General features: G+C 59.8%; 3 protein-coding genes across 4 annotated transcripts; all 3 read right to left on the bottom strand.

Moving 5' to 3' along the window:
- Positions 1 to 2,718: 2,718 nt before the first annotated feature.
- On the bottom strand, positions 2,719 to 4,749 carry MCRIP1 (MAPK regulated corepressor interacting protein 1). Of its 2 annotated transcripts, XM_065647971.1 has the most exons (5): positions 4,630 to 4,749; positions 4,498 to 4,544; positions 4,310 to 4,428; positions 4,137 to 4,235; positions 2,719 to 4,011 (listed from the first exon to the last, which is right to left on the bottom strand). In XM_065647971.1, exons 1-5 carry the CDS (start codon positions 4,744 to 4,746, stop codon positions 3,947 to 3,949), a joined length of 447 nt encoding a protein of 148 aa, XP_065504043.1. In that variant the 5' UTR covers positions 4,747 to 4,749; the 3' UTR covers positions 2,719 to 3,946. The 2 variants fall into 2 exon arrangements, with proteins under 2 accessions (XP_065504043.1, XP_065504044.1); XM_065647972.1 differs by lacking the exon at positions 4,498 to 4,544.
- Positions 4,750 to 4,823: 74 nt separating this feature from the next.
- Positions 4,824 to 6,807, bottom strand: PPP1R27 (protein phosphatase 1 regulatory subunit 27). Its single transcript, XM_065647802.1, has 3 exons — positions 6,320 to 6,807; positions 5,239 to 5,389; positions 4,824 to 5,062 (listed from the first exon to the last, which is right to left on the bottom strand). Exons 1-3 carry the CDS (start codon positions 6,504 to 6,506, stop codon positions 4,939 to 4,941), a joined length of 462 nt encoding a protein of 153 aa, XP_065503874.1. The 5' UTR covers positions 6,507 to 6,807; the 3' UTR covers positions 4,824 to 4,938.
- A 2,197-nt stretch (positions 6,808 to 9,004) lies between these two features.
- P4HB (prolyl 4-hydroxylase subunit beta) lies at positions 9,005 to 17,658 on the bottom strand. The gene is given in 12 exon segments (XM_065647923.1): positions 9,005 to 9,995; positions 10,583 to 10,669; positions 11,078 to 11,259; positions 11,517 to 11,637; positions 12,260 to 12,460; positions 12,833 to 12,958; positions 13,240 to 13,344; positions 15,901 to 16,038; positions 16,238 to 16,371; positions 17,037 to 17,243; positions 17,404 to 17,593; positions 17,596 to 17,658. Coding segments are annotated over 12 exon segments (1,644 nt in total). The 3' UTR covers positions 9,005 to 9,905.
- Positions 17,659 to 18,748: the final 1,090 nt, after the last annotated feature.

Below are 18,748 nucleotides of genomic sequence, written 5' to 3'. Positions count from 1 at the left end.
AGCGCTTGGGGCACCAGCAGCCACTTGCAGCACCACGCGGTCAACGGCAGCGCTGGGCAGGCGATCACCCCCCGCCAAACCCACCCTCCCAGTGCTGCCAGCACAGGCGATGGGGGAGCCACACATCCCAGACCGCTGCTAGGACAAGGGCACAGATGTCAGCGGGGCAGCCATGGCGCGGGGAGGGCACGTCCGCAGCGCTGGCCCTGGCTGCACCGCACTTGGCTCCCGGTGCAGCGCCGTGCTGTGCCAGCAGTAATTTTCCTCTATTTACTCCAGAACTCGCTGCCGGCCCAAGCAGGACCTGGGTGCAGGAGCTGGAGCCATGCAGGCAGTGGGGACATGGGGCAAAGGGGTCTGGGTCGCAGTGCCATGGGGCTGCAGGGCCCTGGGGCTGTGGGACATGTTACTTGTGGGGCAGCAGAGCCATGGGGCTGAGCAGGTGAGGATCGGCCCAGAGCCGCGGCGCTGGATCCAGCCAGCACAGCCCCTGCGGAGCTGCTGGCCCCCACGGCCGCTGCCGTCACTGCAGCCTCCTGACGCGGTAACGAGCCTAATTGAGGCAAATTGTTGGAGCACGAAGCAGTTTCTGGGAAGGTAAATATGGTCATCACGCGGGGCTGGGCCCTGTGCTTGTTGCTCTAGCGTTGCCACAGCAACACCCCACTGCTGTCCCCCATGGCACTGTGACACCCCAGCGCTGGCTGCACAGCACGGGGGGCACGGGCACCCCAGACCCTGCCCAGGCTGGGGGACGGGCAGCACCAGGGACCCTGCAGGGACCCCCGGCCCACCAGGTGTCCCTGTGGTAACACTTGTGGGGCAGCGTCAGCGTCCTTCCCTGTCACCACAGTCTGGCAGGGGACAGGCCACACACAAATACACACACACAGAGTCTCTCACACACACACACACACACTCCTTGGCTGCCCAGCAGGACCTGTCCCGTTCCTGGTGAAACGCCAACACTGCCGCCAGCCCACACATCCCGGCCACAGAATCACAGAGTCACAGAAGGGTTTGGGTTTGAGGGCCCTTCCCAGCTCCCCCAGTGCCCCCCCTGCCCTGAGCAGGGACATCTGCACCAGCTCAGGGTGCTCAGAGCCCCGTCCAGCCTGGCCTGGGATGTCGCCAGGGATGGTTCAGCCACCACCCCTCTGGGTGCCTGGGCCAGGCTCTCACCACCCTCCCTGTAAAACGTTTCTCCGGTAGCGGTGCCCGGCAGCAGAGGCTGGAGCAGAGTGGGGATGCAGTAGTCAGTGGCCACTGGCCGCCCCGTGCAGCCAGCCCCGGCGCCTCGCAGGAAAACTCCCACTTTATCAAGGGAATTGAGCACCACAAATTGGTCTTCTAAGTAGATTGTGCCTGCTGCCGGCCCTCTTCCCACCACCTAATTCAATGATACAACACACACCTCTCTTCTTCTCACCGTTTAATCTAATGATCAGCACCATACTGGAGGCACAGGGAAAATAAATAAACCCCTGCTGACTTCGATTTTTATAGGTAAACAGCCCGATTTCTCTCGCCTGCGGCCTCAGCTCCTCGCAGGGACATTCCCCCCGCCCTGACTCCCACCCTGCTCCTGCGCTGCCTCACCCCAGGGATTGTTATTAGTCTTTCTAAAAATTGCCTGTTTATAGAATGATTTTTGTACGACATTTCATTAGAGTGACTGCTTCGCCTCCGGCTTCACAGCACCTGAGCCTAAAGACAAACAAGGCAGAGGTTGGTGGGGTCGGCCTGCAGGACCCTGCACGTCCCCTCTGGCTCGAGGAGAGCGAACGGCCGCTCCCACCCCCGGGGGACACACGGACCCGGGACACACGGCTCCAGTCGTGCTCAGCGCTCTGCAGGGCAAGCATAGGAGGGGCCATGACAGCAGTGACTGTCACCTCCTGCCTGGCTCCCAGGGTGATGGAGGAACATGAGCCCTGGCACGGGTGCTGGCAGTGCCGCGGTGAGGGACCGGCCCTGCAGCAGCTCCGGCAGAGGTGGCACAACGAGGGCCGAGGCAGCGCCCAGCTGTGCTGAACTGGGCAGCATGTCCAAGCACACGCCTGCCCCAGGAATGTTTTGGTGATGGGAGGTAAACAGGGTCGTGGCCAAGTGTGACGAGGGGCACTTGAGGAGACATTCTAGCAATGCTCGGTATAGTTCAAATGCCACTAAAGCAGGGGAGGGAAGGGGATACGAGTGTATTAATAGTGTCAACATTTAAATCTCTGGTCCAGCGACAGCTCCTGGGATGCTGGAGGCTCCAGGCCCAAGGGCATTGTGCTCCCCGCACACAGTGCCCAGTGGCACACGCTGCGGAGAGACCAAGGGCAAGGGTACGATCCCTTCTGGAAAAAAATAAATAGAAATAAGAGGTGGCTTCTGCTCTCTGTGTTGCTTCTCCTTAGGACTTGGTCAGGACTGAAAAGGCACAGAGAGCCCCAGCCTTGACTCCCAGCACTGCAGTCTGGAAAACACGGGGCTTCAGCCACAAAACAGGAATGACTTGCAAGTCTAAAAAGGAGAAGAACAAGACAGAGCAGTGGGCACTGGCAGCCGAGGAAACAAGGAGGGCATCAGGCAGAGAACAGCCTGCCAAGACACCGGGACTGAGACAACCCTCCCTGGGCCTTCGCAGCACCATACACCGGGCATGGCACACCGCGCATGGCACAGCAGCGCTACGGGGCACGGCCGGGCAGCGTCACGCAGAGACAGAGCCAAAAGGACATCAGCTTTTATTTACAACACTCCTCAAGTAACAGACAACAGAAAAAAAAGGAACAGTACAGCTGAAGGACTCAAAGGAAAGGCAATGGCAGCCCCAGCCCCCCGCACCCCACCCGCAGCCCCCTCCCCACCGGCTCTGGGCATGGCGGGCAGGGGGCTGCTCCAACCCTTGCCGCTGTTCTGGAGGCACAGAGACGCGGGGGACAAGGCTGCTATATTCAGACAGCCCAGAGCGGCACCGTCACTCTCCCAGGCTCAGGTGATGCAGAAACCCCCTGAGCCTTGCCAGGGGTGGGGGTCCCAAAAAGTCCCCCCAGGCAGGTCACAGCAGCCACAGCAGGCCCCACGCAGCGACAGCTCTGCCAGCTGCAGGGCCAGATCTCTGGCAAGGTGCACGGCTGGAAAATGGTGCCAGTACGGAACAGCACAGCGCAGCCCGGGTGCCAATGAGCCGCTTTCCGCACAGTCAGCACCAGCCGCCCCTGGAGCTGCCAGAGCACCGAGGCCGGGCGGGCTGAACGCGGCACGTGGGGTTGGGGCCAGCACTGACACCCCATCCCTCTCTGCAGAGAGAGCAGAGCAGCCCCATCCCCAGCACCGCAGGGGCCCGGTCCAGCCTAAGCACAAGGAAATCCGGCCTCGGTCACAGACCCGTGAGCTCTGGCAGCACTGACGAGCCCCAGGTCTCTGCAGCCAGGGAGCCAGCACAGCCGGTGAGACCTGCCCAGCACAAAGGGTGTTGAACTGGGGCTGCCAGTCTGTCCCGAGGCACCGGGGCAGAACCAGCTCTCCTTCCTTCTCCTCTGGCCCACCCCAGCAGCTGCGGATCCTCGGTGCACGGGAGGGAGCAGAGAACTGGCGCTGCCTCCACCGACACTGACGCTGCGCTCTGCCCTGCGTGCACCAGCGCCCGGGGAGCCCAGCACAACGGGGGCAGAGACGGAAGGAGAGCAGGAGATCTGTGAGCCCAGTGTGAAGTGGGGAAAGACAGAGAAAGCCAGGAGTGGGGGACTGGTATCCTTTGCAAGAGGCTCTGGGCATCCTCAGTGAGCCTCTGAGTATCTCTGATTGTAGGCAGCTTCAGAACCAGCCCCAGAGCTGACTGGCTCTCCCACGGGCTTTTGGGAGTACAGACCAGAGGAGGAAATCAACACAAAATCTCAAATTAAATCTGCTTGAGGACCTTAGGAGACCAGCCGATCCACAGGGAGGACTCGCCTTAGGACTTCTTTGCATCCTGTGTGTTCCTCCTCTTCAGATCACCCAGGTCAACAGGTTTAAACGCTGCAGAGAAGACAGGAGAGGCTCTGGCGGCAGAGGCCGCGCTGCAGCCCCCTCCGGCCCGCGCGGGCTCCCCGGGCCGGCCGTGTCCCCCGCCGGAGCCGGGGCAGGTGCCCCCGCCCGCTCACCTTTCAGGCTCGGGTTCGGCATCTTCTCCACGTACTCCTCGACCAGGCCGCGCTCGGAGCCCATCTGGCTGCGCAGGTCCCGCTCCACGCACTGCCAGGCTGGGGACACGGAGGGGCCGCTCGCTCAGCACCGCGGGCACGGCCCGGCCGCCCCCGCCCCCCGCCCCGCTCACCCTCGTAGATGAAGCGCACGTTCTCCTCGTGGGCCGGCGTGAAGATCTCGCTGCCGGCGCCGGGGGAGCGCGGGCCGCCGCTCCGCTTGCCGTTGTACACCACGCGGGACACCGGGGAGCTGCAAGCGGAGCGCAGGGCTGAGCCGGGCCCGGAGCCGCGGTTGGGCCCGGGGCCGGGCGGGGCTCACCTGGCCATGGCTGTCGGCGCGGCGGGGCTCGGCTGGGCTCGGCGCGGCTGCGGGAGAAAGGAGAGGGCGGCCAGGCCGGGCTAGACCGCGGGCCGCCCCCCGCCCGTCGCCATGGCAACGCGCGCCCCTCACCTGGGCCTGGCTCCCGCCTCCGCTCGCCCTCGGGCCGCGACGGAAGCGCCGCAGCGCGCAGGCGCGGCCCCGCCCCCGCGCAGCCGAGCGGCCCCGCCCATCGCCGGCCCCGCCCATCGCCGGCCCCCCCCCGCCCGACGTCAACGCGGCCCCGCCCACCCCGTCCCAGCGCGCGCGGAGCGGCGGAGGCGGCGCCGAGTGCGAGACGCTTTATTGGAAAAGTACAAAGTGGCTCCCGAGACGCGGTACCGAGCGACACCCGCCCGGCCGCCCGCCCAGGCCCAGCCCGGGCCCGGCCCCGAGTCCCGCTCAGCCCACGGTGGCGGCCTGGAAGAGCTCCAGCAGGTCCTTGTACTCCGGGTCGATGAGGTCCGACGGCTTTTCCCCGGCGTCCGTGGTGGCCTCCAGGCTGGCCCCGAGGGAGATGAGGTACCTGCGGGAGACGGGCGGGGGCTGAGCCGGCGGGGCTCCCCCGGGGCTCCCGCAGCCCCGCTGCCGGGGCCCGGACAGTCCCGATTCCGCCGGGCCCGGCGCCCTCCCGGCGCGGCCCCTCGCTGTGGGCTGCGGTTCCCGAGCCCGCGCGGCGCAGCGTCCCCGCCGCAGCCTCACCTGGCGATGTCGGCGTGGCCGTCGCTGCAGGCCATGTGCAGGGGCGTCCACCCGTCCTCGTCCTTCTGGTGGATGTCGGCGCCGTACTTAACCAGGAGCTGGACGCAGTCCAGGTTTCCCGTGAGCACGGCTTCGTGCAGGGCTGCCATGCCTGGGCGGAAGGATTCGTGAGCCCCGGGCTGTGTGAGAAGCTGCTGAACACTGAGCTACAGGTGCGAATTGTCTGCAGGCCAGGAAGGCGGGTGCCAGCAAACCCTCATTATCAGGGAGATGAGTTTGGGGGAAGAAACAAAGACTGAGGAGCCCCGAGGAGCTGCTGCACGTTTCTGTTCCCTTCTGCAGCACCCATGTCCCTTTGGCCAGGCGGGACGGGCTCAGAGGAGCTGCCCCTCCGGCCAGCGGCAGGACTCGCACGGGGACACAAGTGTGTCCAGGGTCCTGTTCTGTCCAAGTTTCAGAAGCTCCTTACGGAGCAAGTGATGAAGCAATTGGTATGGGCAGGAGGAAGCCCAGGGTCATTTGAGACGCTGTCTTTGCAGCCATGTGACAGCAGAAGCTGAAGCCAAGCACAAAAAGGGACAAATCTGTGCTCTGCACCAACCAGGGAGGATCATGGCATTCCATAAACAGTTGACATGGGGTTGGGTGCAAACACAACCCAGTGCCTTCCACAAACATTGATGCTGCAAATGCCCAGGCCACCCGTGCGGTAGAGAGTGGGTGGAAGGCAGGAGCCCCGCTGACCCTTGGGGCTCCAGACACCAGCCCGTACCCACGGCCCTGTGTCCAGGTCCCACCGCACTGCAGGACGTGGCCATGCTGTGAAGGGACGCAGGGATCAGCCTCCCCTTTCCCGCAGCACGCACTGTCCAGGCTGATGAGCGGAGATGTTGGGGTGCTGGCTCGGGGCTCATGGGCCCCGTGGGGTGATTTGGGGGCACCTGCTCCTTGCCAGGGAGGAAAACGGCTCAATTCCAACCTGTCACCCTGCCGGAGGTGGCCGCGGCCCAGCGTTGGCCCCGCGGCTCTCTGGTGTCCCTGGCAGCCCCGCTGAGGCAGCTCAGCGGCCCCGCACACTCACCGGAGGGGTAGATGGTGTCCAGTGTCACCTTCCTGGCGCGGATGAACCTGCCCACCTGCTCCAGGTCCCCCTGCCTGATGTGGTCCTGAAAGACGATGTCGTTGGGGAAGCGCACGGTGCGCGCGGCTCTCAGTCTCTGCGCATAGCGGCTGTACCGGTGCCTCGACACCGGGTAATAGTCCTTCATGCTGACGCAGCTTGCAGCCCTGGCAGGGAGGAGTGGGGACACGGGGCTGTAAGAGCCACCGGCGCTGCTCAGTGCTCGGCCGTGCCGCTCGCTGCCTTATGGTGCTGCTCCCTCTTCCTCTGCCTGTCGGTGCCTCCTCGCCGCAGAGCCGCGGTGGAGCCGCACGGCTGCGCTCCCGCTGTGTCCGTGTGCCGGTCCTGCGGGGGAGCGGCCACGCTGTCCCTACAGCCCCATGCCGCACGCGGGAGGTGCCGCAGGGCACACGCAGCTCACCCGAGGCCTCGGCCCGGGACTGGTGGTTCTCCAGAGGTGTTGCGTTTTATAGGCTCCCGTGGGCTATTTTGAGGACATGCAGCTCATGCTATTTGCCATGACACTTTGTAATCGAGCCGCCCAGGCCCGCAGTCTCCCACTTTTGGGCAGAAGTTGGTGTCTCATCTTACCACCCACCTGTTGATGTGCCCATCCAAGGGTCACATCTACTGTTGCTTTTGCGTGGAGCCCTTCAGAGGAGCCCAAGGGCCTGAGAACAGAACTTGCAAGCAGCGAGTCCTCGCACACCCACATGTGCCAGGGAAAAGACAGAGACAATGACCAAGCGAGGGGGACCTGCTCATGCACCGAGTAGCCAGCGCAGACTTGTCAGAGCTGTGGTGCCAAATACATTCAGAGCTCAGTCACTCTTGGTAGTTGCATCAGACTCGGGAGGAGCAGAACGAGCTGTGCTGGGAGAGCACAGAGCTCAGCGTGGCAGCACCACCAGCACGGTGAGAATTATCATGCCCTTGCGAGGACAGAGGGGCTGCTGGTGCAGAACTGGGTGGCTGCAGCACCGGTGCAGGGTGTTCATGTGCCACCCCAAACCCAGAACCAGCTGCTGAGAGGGAAGGTTCCTGCAGAGCAGCGGAAGAACAGCACCACCACCAGACAACTCCTGCCTTCATCACTTGCCGGCTGGAGCTGCCAAAGGCCCAGAATGGACCATCTTTCAGATCTGCCAAAGGCTCAAGCAACAACTGCTCCTCTGTGCTTTTTCCCATCAAAGATTGGTCCCTTCAGATACACAAGCATATTGTGCTGTGTTACACACGGATGGGAATTGTCCAGGCAGGTACATCAGGAAACATCCCTGCCCTGCACTAGGAGTCTCAGAGGTTCGGTTCTGCCACAGGCCCTCGTCCAGAGCCCCTGCCCGTGGGGACCGGCAGCTCGCTCAGCCGCACACCAAGACCTGCCCGCACTTGTTTATCTGCTGGCAAACACATTGATCTTTCTGTGAGCCTCTCTGGTCAGGGTCACATTAGACAGAACACGGTGCGGCGGGAGGCTGAGCTGTGCAGACAGGACTATTTTAGCCAGTTTCTTGGAAAAGCAATTAGCTGTGTGCACAGGATGGCTGACAGAGTCCTGCTCTGCCGAGAGGAGCCGCAGCAGCCGAGCAAAGCCCCGTCTGAGCCAGGCAGCTCTCGGACTGCAAACAGAGAACCACTGCAGAGCTTGTTTACACAGCAACTGGCTCCACAAAATGGACCTTTTTGAGCTGAGACCTGGCCAACCCCTTCCCATGGAACTCCTTCCTCACAGCACCCCTTGCTCCCCACCCCGAAACACAGGGCGGCCCTGACAGCGGCTGCTGGGGATGGGGACACCAGCATGGGGACAGGCCCCTGCCCGACACGTGGGTCTCGGCCCTGCAGGGAGGTGACTTCAGAGACCCATCTCCCCATAACCGCAGGTGACAAACACAGCGGGCAGCAGCGAGCACCCTTTCTGACCCCACGGTCAGCAATGGCACATCCAGCCCCAACCCCACGCACACCATGGCTCATGCCACGGCTCACACCGCACTCAGCTCACACCACGCTGGGCTCCCAGAGCCACAGGGAGGCTGAGCCGGTGCCGCAGCCCAGTGCTGCACAGCACTCCTGTCCTGCCCCCAGTGCCAGGACCAGTAGCCTCCCGAGCTGCCCTCTGGCTCCACCATGCCCTCCCATGTGACATTTACAGCATATTTCCTTACACAAATATTTTCAGCAGTAAGTGCCTGGTTTGGAAATAGCAACGCAGCTCAGTGCATCATGTGAGCAGAGCTCCAGGCAGCCCCAGGTTTCCCTGCAGGCAAATTCCTCGGGTACAGAGGTGCCCTCGCCCCGCCAGCTGGCACAGGGAGCCCAAGTCCACTCACAGCGCTGAGAGCTGTTGATTTTCTGCCTGCACAAGCCGATTTAATCCAGACATGACACAGGCATGTTGAAATTCTTTTCCTTTACCAATTATGCAATACATATTTGTTCAGCTTCAGGTACCAGACACCACCTGCAAAACTGGAAGCATTCACAAAGCGTTTCTCTCAAAGATGTGGTATTTAGTGAAAGTTTGAGAAAGCTGACAAACACCATTTTGGCAGAGTCCCTTCAGAATCAGCCTGGAACTCTTGATCCTCTTTCTTGTCAGGGTCAAATATACTAAGTCTATTTCTGATAAAGACAAAGACATCATAGTATTAAAATCTCAACTTTATTTGGCCAACAAATTCAGTTCCAATGTTATTGTAGTGGAATGCTGAGAACCAGCCTGACGCAGCTCAGGCCTCCGAGGCACTCCCGTGTTCAGGGTCCTCCCCAAAACCCAGTCACCACACATCCTGTTTGATTTATTTTATCGGGCCCTCCCACACCCCCCACCTGCCTGGTCAACCCATTCAAAATAATGCTTGGAAAGCAATTGCAAGAGTCTTGCATTTGATCGAAAGGTTGGTGACACAGCCGGGTCTCAGCTGATCCGGGGAGCAGCAGCCACAGCCTGTGCAGGGTCCCCCCCTCCCCGGTGCTCCCGTCACCTCCCAGTGCTATAACACAGAGGAAACATCTGCCCAGCATGGAGAGAAGCACCTGCGCACACACCTGATGCCTTCAGCCCCCACCTCCTCCCCACTCACTGAAGGCTGAGATCACTAAAGACTCTGCCAGGTGCAGAAATCAACTACAGGCTTTAGTTTTGAAAGAAAAAAGGAAAAAAGCTTTCTTGGAAGATGTTAGTGGCAAGGCTCCAGAACACTGGGCCATTGAACTCACGCTACCACTTCACAATACGCTTCTACCCAGAACAGAATATTTCAAACAAAAGCTGTGTACAAAAAAAGTACAACAACAACAAAAAAAATGAGCCCAGCGGGCTGGGCTGGCTACCTAGTGACAGATCCCTTCTCAAAAGCAAAAAGAAAGAAAAGAAAGTCAAGTGTACAGACAAGTGAGGGTGAAGTGTTACTTTAAAGGCCAATCCCTGGATTTTGTCATTCACCTTCTGCTTTAAATCTTAATGGATTTCTGACTCACTGGGCTGCAAAACAGCCACCAATTTAGTGTCTGATTTTTTGGGTGATGTAGATCAGTCTTCGCTTTACAATTCATCCTTTTGGATTTTCTGCTCATCTTCCTCATCGCCTTCCTCGAGGTCTGTTTCTTCATCCGTCTCCAAGTCCTCCAGATCCTGTACAGGTCAGACACAGCTACTGGTTTCTGGCACATCAGGCAGATCCAAGCACAGAGCAGCTTCTCTCATCTGTTCCCTGCTGCCAGGTTAACAAAACACCTGCAGAATTCTACCAGGAGCTCCGAGTTTGGGACATTCGGGATCAGGAACCCCTGGGAGCTGGAACCTGCACCAGTAAGAGCTGCCCCAGCAGGTTAGGAGCCTCCAGCTCGACACACACGTCATGTTCATCCCTCTGCCGAGCTCCAGGCACCGAGCAGGAGCGCTCAGTAAAGAACAAGCCCTCCAAGTACTCCAGCAGTTTGCACAACCACCAGACACAGCTTATGCAAATTTAGAGGTTGTAATACCAACAGTCTGCACACATTTGTGTTTAAGCTTCCCAAGAACATTAATTTCACACCTAGCTGAAGCAGCCAGGCTGCAGCTGCACAGCTCGCGTTTTATGACACAGGCATTTTTGTTTGCCAACAATATCCTGCCACATAACCCAGGAGCTTATTTAGGATGAGATTCAAGCACAGCACCTGATCCAACTCACACCCCATATCCCAAGGCCCAGATACTGTCCTGATGTTACTCACGTCATCAGCAGCTGCCCCGTCCTGACCTCCACTCTCCAGGAATTTTTTGAAGCCTTCCAGTGTCCTCTCCCCATTATAGTCAATTACCTACACAGGAAAACACACGGAGATAATGGTTATGGGCACCTACAGAACCACCGCCCTGGAGAGGAGAATTCTCTTTCTGAACAAGAGTTAACATGCCAAGCAAAAGGGAATTTAAAAATTCACCTTCACCCATATGAGACGAAGGAAAACAGCTCAGCCACTAGACTTCAGAGATCACTGCGAGGAAAGAACAGCCTGTGGATGAGCACACCGGCCTCTGCTGCGCTCCCTCATCCCGTTCCCACTCCCACCCCCAAACTCTTTCCTACAGCCCAGCCCAGAGGTCTCAGGTGTCCTGTAGATGTGACATGTTCCATCCCCACAGAAGCGAGAGCCCTCCCAAGGCCTCATCCAAAACTCCTCACCGCTCCCTCGTTACACAATCTGCAAAGGGCAGCTGCTGCTTACATTTCTGCCAGAGCCTGCCGGGAAGAACTTGAGCGTGGGGAAGCTGTGGATCTTCACTGCCTCGACTTCGTTGGCTGTTGAATCCATCTTGGCAATGACAATGTTCTCATGGTCCCTGTAGGTCTCTCCCAGCTTGTCCCAGATCGGAGCCAGCTGCTTGCAGTGACCACACCAGGGGGCATCTGGTGACAAGAAGACACAGCTGGCACCAACCACCCCACAGCAACCCTGCTCACACCAACAACCCCACAGCAACCCCCGCCAACACCAGTAACCCGAGTCATGCCCAGCCCCCGCCAGGCAGGTCACACGTCTGTCCAGCCAGGGTCCCCTTTGTGGCTGCAGCTCTGCCAGGTGTTTTCTGCCTGGTCCTGGCTATGCAGCTTCTGGCACTGATTTCCTGCCAGTTGCTGGGAACCAGCCCTTGAAAGACACTTACAGAACTCCACAAAGACATTCTTGTTCTCATCAAAAGCAACTTCTTCAAAGTTCTTTCCAACCAGGACTTTGACAGGCAGCTTGTCCCAGTCTTCAGGAAGGTCTTGACTCATCAGGTGGGGCTGGAATAAGAAGAGAAATTCATAGACATGGTTTGCGACATGGCTGTCGGGAATGTCCACGCAATCACACCTCCTTGAAAAGCAAGGTTGAGCCACCCTCTGGGTGCCTCAGGCATGGGCTGTGAGCAGTGATGAGTCAGACGAGTCAGTCCCTTCCTCTTCTGCACACAGAACAGCCCTTCCCGCCTGAGCAGAAACAGCAGGTGCCCTCGTGCAGAGAGCTGCAGCGGAGCCATGGGAGGAAGCAGCGTTACTGACAGTGTCATTCCCACAGGACTGAGCTGAACGGCCAAACAGTCGCTGCCTCCAGATCAGAGCTGGACCATCTCTGGGCTGAGCCGCACGAGCTCACACCTTCCGGAGACCATTAGCAGAAACAGAAACTGGATCAACAGTTGTTACCAGGAAGAGCTGGCACTGGCTGCACCGGAGCCAGCACAGCTCACCTGCCTGCAGCCTTCACACCCCGGCAGCTTTGCCTTTTGTTTCTCAGCACAAAGGCCACCAAATATTCTGTACATTAATGGAAGGATTTTCACCAGATACCTCACACAGCTTCTCACAGGGACCATTCTGTTTTGCTTGCTTAGTCAGGTTGACCACCACACCATTTATTATTTACCTTGATCTTGCCCTCCAGGAACTTGTTGCAGAACTCTGTGATCTTGTCTGCTGTGAGCTCATCTGATTCAGGTTTGTATTTGGTCATTTCTTCCTCCAGCGTGATCAGACGCACAGCTGGACATTCTTCCTTCTTTAGGCCGAAAAACTCCAGAATCCTCTGGTTGTCACTGTGGTCACTGTCGATGAAGATGAACAGGATCTTTGGAGGAAAAAGCCAAAGGCAGTGTGGTGAGGATGAGCACCTCATGCCTGCCGATGCTTCACACACACACGGGCAGGAGCCAAACTGGCCCCTCTTCCTGCTCCCAGTGCCGGAGCTGCATGTGCAGGGACCCGGTGCTGCTATTGGTTATGGCCCAGTCAGATTCACACCCACAAGGAATGTCAGGAATTAACTGCTGCTGCTTCAACAGTTGTGCAAGCCAGGAAGCGCTCGGTCACCGGCTATCACGATACGCAGAGAGAGCACCAGCATCACACCCTCCTCCCCACTGTTGGGGGGATACAGACAGTGCTGCATGTCTCTGCAGGAGAGGGTCACTTAATTAACGATCCAACAAATCCATCTCACCTTCCCTTTGAAGTTCCCTGCTGCAGTCTTGAAGTTGTCCAGTTTCCCTTGATAGTCAGACACACTTTTTGGTAGGAACAGCAGAATGTGAGTCTTTATCTCTCCTCCAAAGATTTTAGGAGCAGTCTGAGGAGTAGAAAATAAACTTTATTTTTGGAAGAGAGGTAAATCAGTGTCAAGGCCAGCTTGGCTCCGCTATCTTGAGGACCAGAGGAGCCCCCGGTCCTACAGGCCCACTCTGAACAGTGAGCTGCTGCCTCCCCTCCCTTGCGTTCTCCCCACTTCTCCAGAACCCCAGACTTAAGGCAGCTCCAAGATAAAACAGGAGCACAATGCTCACCATTGAGCTCTGTTATATTCATACAGCAGCTATGGAAAGAAGCCATACCAAGTACCGACAGACCTACCTGTTCAGTGAACTCTATGACCAGAGGCAACGCATTGGACTTGATGAAGTTCAGTAAATTATCTTTTGTGATGTCTCCTTCAAAGTTGTTACGGCCTTCATCAAACTGCAAAACCAGGTATTATTGCATTAGAACACTTCCCTGTCCCAGATCCCCTCTGTCAATAGCTCAGACACATCCCATGGTTCCTGTCGCAGGGAATCTCAACTGCACTTGCTCAGGACAGAATTCCACCTCCCAACAAGGTCACTGCATTTTCACATCAAACCTGGACTGAGGTGTTTGCAAACAGCCCAGTAGCTCAGCCCTCAGCACCATTCTGCGCGGTCACCAAGCGATGAGTGGAGCAGGTCACCGAGGACCTGCAGCCGGCGCAGGACAGAGCAGCGAGATGCTGCCGAAGGAGCTGGCGACGCCAGAGCAGCCGTGCTGTAACCACAGCGCTGTGAACAGCGTCCAACAAAGGGCACCGTGGGCTGCAGGGAAATCACCGCTCGCCCGGCTCTGGGGCTGTTCCAGTCTGTCAGTGACAACAGCACGCGTCTGACACGCACGTTGCGCCAGAGGTGCGGGAGCCCTTTTTATCTGGGACGTGACCTGCATCCCAGGCAGGGCTCAGAACCCTCCCGGCAGCTGGGGAGGGAGCAGCTGCGGCGCAGCACGGCTGGCGAGGGATGTACGGGACAGCAGCCCCTCGGCACAGCCACACTCCCGGTGCTGGACTCGGGGAACCTGCTGCTGGAGGGAGCTCAGGCCCAGCAGAAAAGCTGAGCAAAACATGTAACATTGGAAATTAACCTTGTAAATGCTTTAAAGAGCACCGAACATCACCTTAGTGCCTTCACAACAGTTGTTCAAGGGTCTCTGTGTGGCTGGACAACACAAAGAATGAGAACAACCAGCCAAACCCTCTGAGTTCAGACCCAACTGACCACACGCAGCGGAGCCAGAGCCCAAAACCACAATTTTTAGTGAGATAAACCATCTGCTTCCCATGCCCTGGCATTTGGTTACTGCTGTGCTCATTTTCACCCTAGTTTGTGGTGAACACATTTGTGAGCTCTGACAGCACTACCGTGACACCAGAACAGGGGCGAGGCGGTCACAGGCCAGCAGGCACCATCTCGTGTCCTTCCCCGCAGAGCGGAGCTCGTCAGCAGCGCCTGGCGCAGACCCGGGTGTTCCTGTCCCAATAAAGCAGCTCCAGGAACAGAACTGCTTTTAGTTCCAGACGTACTCAAGTTGACTGTGCTTATGTGCCTTTACCGTTAAAGACTGGTCCTGCCATCGCCCCAGTTCTTCGGAAGCAGAGGAAAATGCGACAGAGCCCCCAGGACTTCAAGGGTAGAGGATAATGCATCAGATCTAATCAACGAGTCCATTCTACAGAGCTGAACATGAGAAAACTTACGGGCAACTAAACAAAGACCCGGAACCCCAGCTGCACTGCACCTGCAGTCAGCTCCAGAGCAGCATTTCTGTTTGGGCTTCAGTGTTCACCAAACGACATGAACGCAAGCAGACAAAATCCCTGGAAACAGCTATTTTAGCCCATTGTTAACCACCACCAGAGCACATAGGTCACCTACAGAGAGCAATGCAGGTGAGAAGGGCAGGACATAGGTGGTCCTCTCCTTGAACATCCCAAATTTCTAGTTGCAAACCCCAGCATTTCCAGCTCATTACTCAGATAGTTTACTGGCACCCTCAGCCACATCCACCTGAGGGGCCTCAGACTGAGAATTCAAGTCTACAAGCTCCTAACACTACACAAGTAACTGAATTACAATTTCAGAGGTGTAATAGAATGAAATACACTGTTTTAGCTGAACAAAGACTGAAGTAAGAATTAATTCAACTCTTCAGCCTGTCTCAAGTTGGTCAGACTGATGACTGTGATTAGGCACAGATTTAATCAGTCCGAACCCAAAGCACTCCCATGTGCACCACCACCAAGTCTAAGGAACTCAACTTGTCTTCTCAAACAGAGGATTTCATCCCAGGGACTGGGATTTTAACAGTGAGAGGTATCAGCAAGTTTATTTCTGATTCTGCAGGTGGCCAGTGCCCCTCTGCACATAATCCAGCGGTCCTGGCCCAGGCAGCTGAACTGCAGATCCTCTGGGAACCTCCCCGGGGTCTCTATGCTGCAGAACCCACGGTAACAAGAGATGGAGCCGCTCTGGACACGGCAGGTCGGGACCTGGGATGCTCAGAGCTGCTTTGCTGAGCCAGGCAAACACAGAACAGCACGGTGAGCCATCGGAACTTGGCTACTGTTCCCTTTAAGGCCTTTAGAGTTCGGGGAGGGGCACGGGAGGCCTCACCAGCCACAGCCAAGAGCGTTTTACAGATTGCGCTGGCTGTTACTGCGCAGCTGCCAGGTACCCGAGAAACAGGGAGCAGATTGAGGCAGCAGCCTGGACCCAAAGCCCAGCGCGAGCACCAGGGTGGGGACAGAGGAGGTGGCCGAGCACAGGCCCCCACCGCCGCTGAGCGGGACCCAGGGCTCCCCTGCCCCGCGAGGGGCTGCGGCTCTGCTCCCCCGGCTCTGAGCCCTGGGCACAGCCGGGCTGGCAGTGCAGGGGCTGTCCCGCTTCATCCAGGGCTGCCCCGAATTAGAGACAAGGACAGGCAGAGGACTCAACCCAGCGCTCGTACCTTCTTGAAGAGGACCACACCATCCTTGCTCAGCTGGTACTTGGTGAAGATGTCAGCGCTGGAGGAAATCCCAAAGGGAATGTCGTCCACAGCCTCTGCTGCTGACAAGAACTCCTTCGCAGCCTCCGATGTCGAGTCCTGGGGAAGAAAGGAAGGTGTCACCCGGGACACAGCACAGCGAAGCACGAACACCCCAGAGAACTGGCAGATCAGGTAGGGCAGGACAGCGAGTTTCACAACTACAAGAAACCTTCCTGGCTGCCAGGGCCCCACGGGGCAGAACACAGGGGAGGCCCTGGACACACTGGAGTTTCCCAAGCAGCAGCACAAGCTCTACCTTAAAGAAGCCGATCACCACCACGTCACTGGACTCCACCAGTGTCTCTGCGGCAGCAGCATCTGTCAGGGTCGTTGCGGCTGGGCCAGTGCGTTTCTTCAGCCAGCTGACAATGTCGTCTGCTTCCCGGCCAGCTACACAGAGATAACACTCAGTCACTTTTCCCCCGATAGTTTAAGAACACAAACCCCTAAGCTTTGAGATTGTTCAGCAGCTGACTAGGAGATCAGGAAAAAAAAAAAAAATCGAGATATCGTTTACGCAACAATTCCTTTCGCTCCTGGTGTAATTAAGCTAATCTCTAATTGTTAAGTCAAGGTACAAGGGGCTCTATTACTTCTGGCCTAAGCACGTTCCTAAACTTTGACCAGCAACGCAGCACTTCAAGATGCTGACGTTTTTCATGCAAATATATCCCCTTTTCCTTTCAAAACCAGGACTCTGGATGTTACCCTCAACAGCCAGCACAAGGTGGGCTGGTTCAGCTGAAGCCAGCTTGTCTTGGTCTGACACCTCTGTCTCCCATCTCACATTTGCCCCTTTACCCAACCGCCCGAGCAGTTTTTCGGCTCTGGGTGCTCCTGTGCAGGAGTAAAGTCAAGCCGAGCAAACCTGGGATCACTTCGGTGCCCACACGAACACGGTTCCACCTGCCCCAGCCCGTGTGAGCGATGCGCCCGGCTCTGGGTGACGAAGCCCGTCGGGGCAGACTCGCTCCTCACCGCCGGCACGCGGCCGGTGCCGCCGTCACCGCGGACCTTGTCCGGCCGCGCCGCGGGACGGGACCCGCCCCGCTCACCCGTGTACTCCTTGGGCGCCGCCTGGTCGCCGTTGCGGAAGAACTTGATGGTGGGATATCCCCGCACGCCGAACCGCTGCGCCAGCTCCGCCTCCTCCGTGGCGTCCACCTTGGCCAGCCGGATCTCCGAGCCCTCCGCCCGCAGCTTCGCCGCCGCCTTCGCGTACTCGGGCGCCAGCGCTTTGCAGTGTCCGCACCACGGGGCGTCTGCGGGACGGGCGGTCAGCGCGGGCACAGCCGCGGCCCGCTCCCCGCCGCTCCCGCCCGCAGCCCCCGCCCCGGCCCCGGCCGCCGCTGCATCGGCGGCGCCTCCCCGCGCCCCGGCCCCGCCGCTCCCCCTTCCCGCCGCCCGGGCCCCGGCGCTCACAGAACTCGACGAGCAGGTACGGGTGCGCCGCCAGCGCCTGCTCGAAGGAGGCGGCGCGCAGCACCAGCACCCCGTCCTCCTCCTCCAGCCCGGCGGGGCGGGCGGGCGGCAGCACGAGGCACAGCAGCGGCAGGAGCGCGCGCAGCCCGGCCATGGCGCTGATGGCGGCGGCGCGGGACGGGCCGGGGCAGGCGTGCGGCCGCGGCGCCGCCTCCGCTTATAAACCCGCCTCCCCCGGCCGCCGCCGCGCCCCATTGGCCGCGCCGGGCCGCGCCGCCGCCGCCCGCCATTGGCTCGACTCACCGCCCGGTCCGACGCGCGGCTCCTATTCGCCGGCGCGCTGGGCTCGGCCCCGCCCTCCGCCGCGGGTTGGCCGCTGGCCGCGCTCCCCGCCCGCGCGCCGCCATTGGGCGCTTTCCCCGCTGCGCGGCTCGCGATTGGTCAGCGCCGCCTCCTCGCGCGGCCGCCGGCCCTCAACGTGGCACTCGCGCGGCCCCGGCGGGCGAGCACTGCGCGTGCGCGCGGCCAGGCGCGCGTGGTGGTTTCTGACTGGGCCGCGTCCACCGCCCTTTGACCCGGCCGGAAGGAAAAGCGGCTCTTCCGGCGGCCGTGGAGGGAACGTGCTGGGGGCACGTGACGCTGGGGACACGGCGCGGTGGCGCGAGGCCCCGCGCGTGCCCGGTCCCGGGAGCCGCGAGACCCGCGGGAACGAGCCGGACGGGACCGGGACAGGGACACGGGACAGGGACACGGGACAGGGATACGGGACCGGGACACGGGACAGGGACACGGGACCGGGACACGGGACAGGGACACGGGACAGGGATACAGGACAGGGATACGGGACCGGGACACGGGACAGGGACACGGGACCGGGACACGGGACAGGGACACGGGACAGGGATACGGGACCGGGACACGGGACAGGGACACGGGACAGGGACCCGGAGATGGGACAGGGACACGGGACAGGGACCGGGACACGGGACAGGGACCGGGACATGGGACATGAGCACGGGCACGGGACACGGGACATGGAGCGGCCCCGAGCAGGACTCGCGGCCGTGGGCTGCGACGTTGGCAGCACTGGCACCGGGACCGGCTGGTTCCCGCGGACACGTCCCGTGCGGCCCGGCCGGGGACACTGCCGGGGGAGCGGTGCTGCCCCTGCCCGCCCCCGGTGCTGCGCAGAGCCGGCCCTGCTGTGCGAGCGCTGTCCGTGCGGAGCTCCGGCCGTTCTCGCCCCGCGAGGAGCCCGGTGGGATCCGCCCTGAGCCGCTCTCTCCAGCCTGGCCTGCATGTCCTGGGGCCGCTCGTGCCCAGGCGGTGCCCGTGGAGCAGCCGG

The sequence above is a fragment of the Caloenas nicobarica genome, chromosome 18 (assembly GCF_036013445.1).
Source record: "Caloenas nicobarica isolate bCalNic1 chromosome 18, bCalNic1.hap1, whole genome shotgun sequence".
Classification (NCBI taxonomy): Eukaryota; Metazoa; Chordata; class Aves; order Columbiformes; family Columbidae; genus Caloenas; species Caloenas nicobarica.
This window is presented reverse-complemented; position numbering and strand designations above follow the sequence as displayed.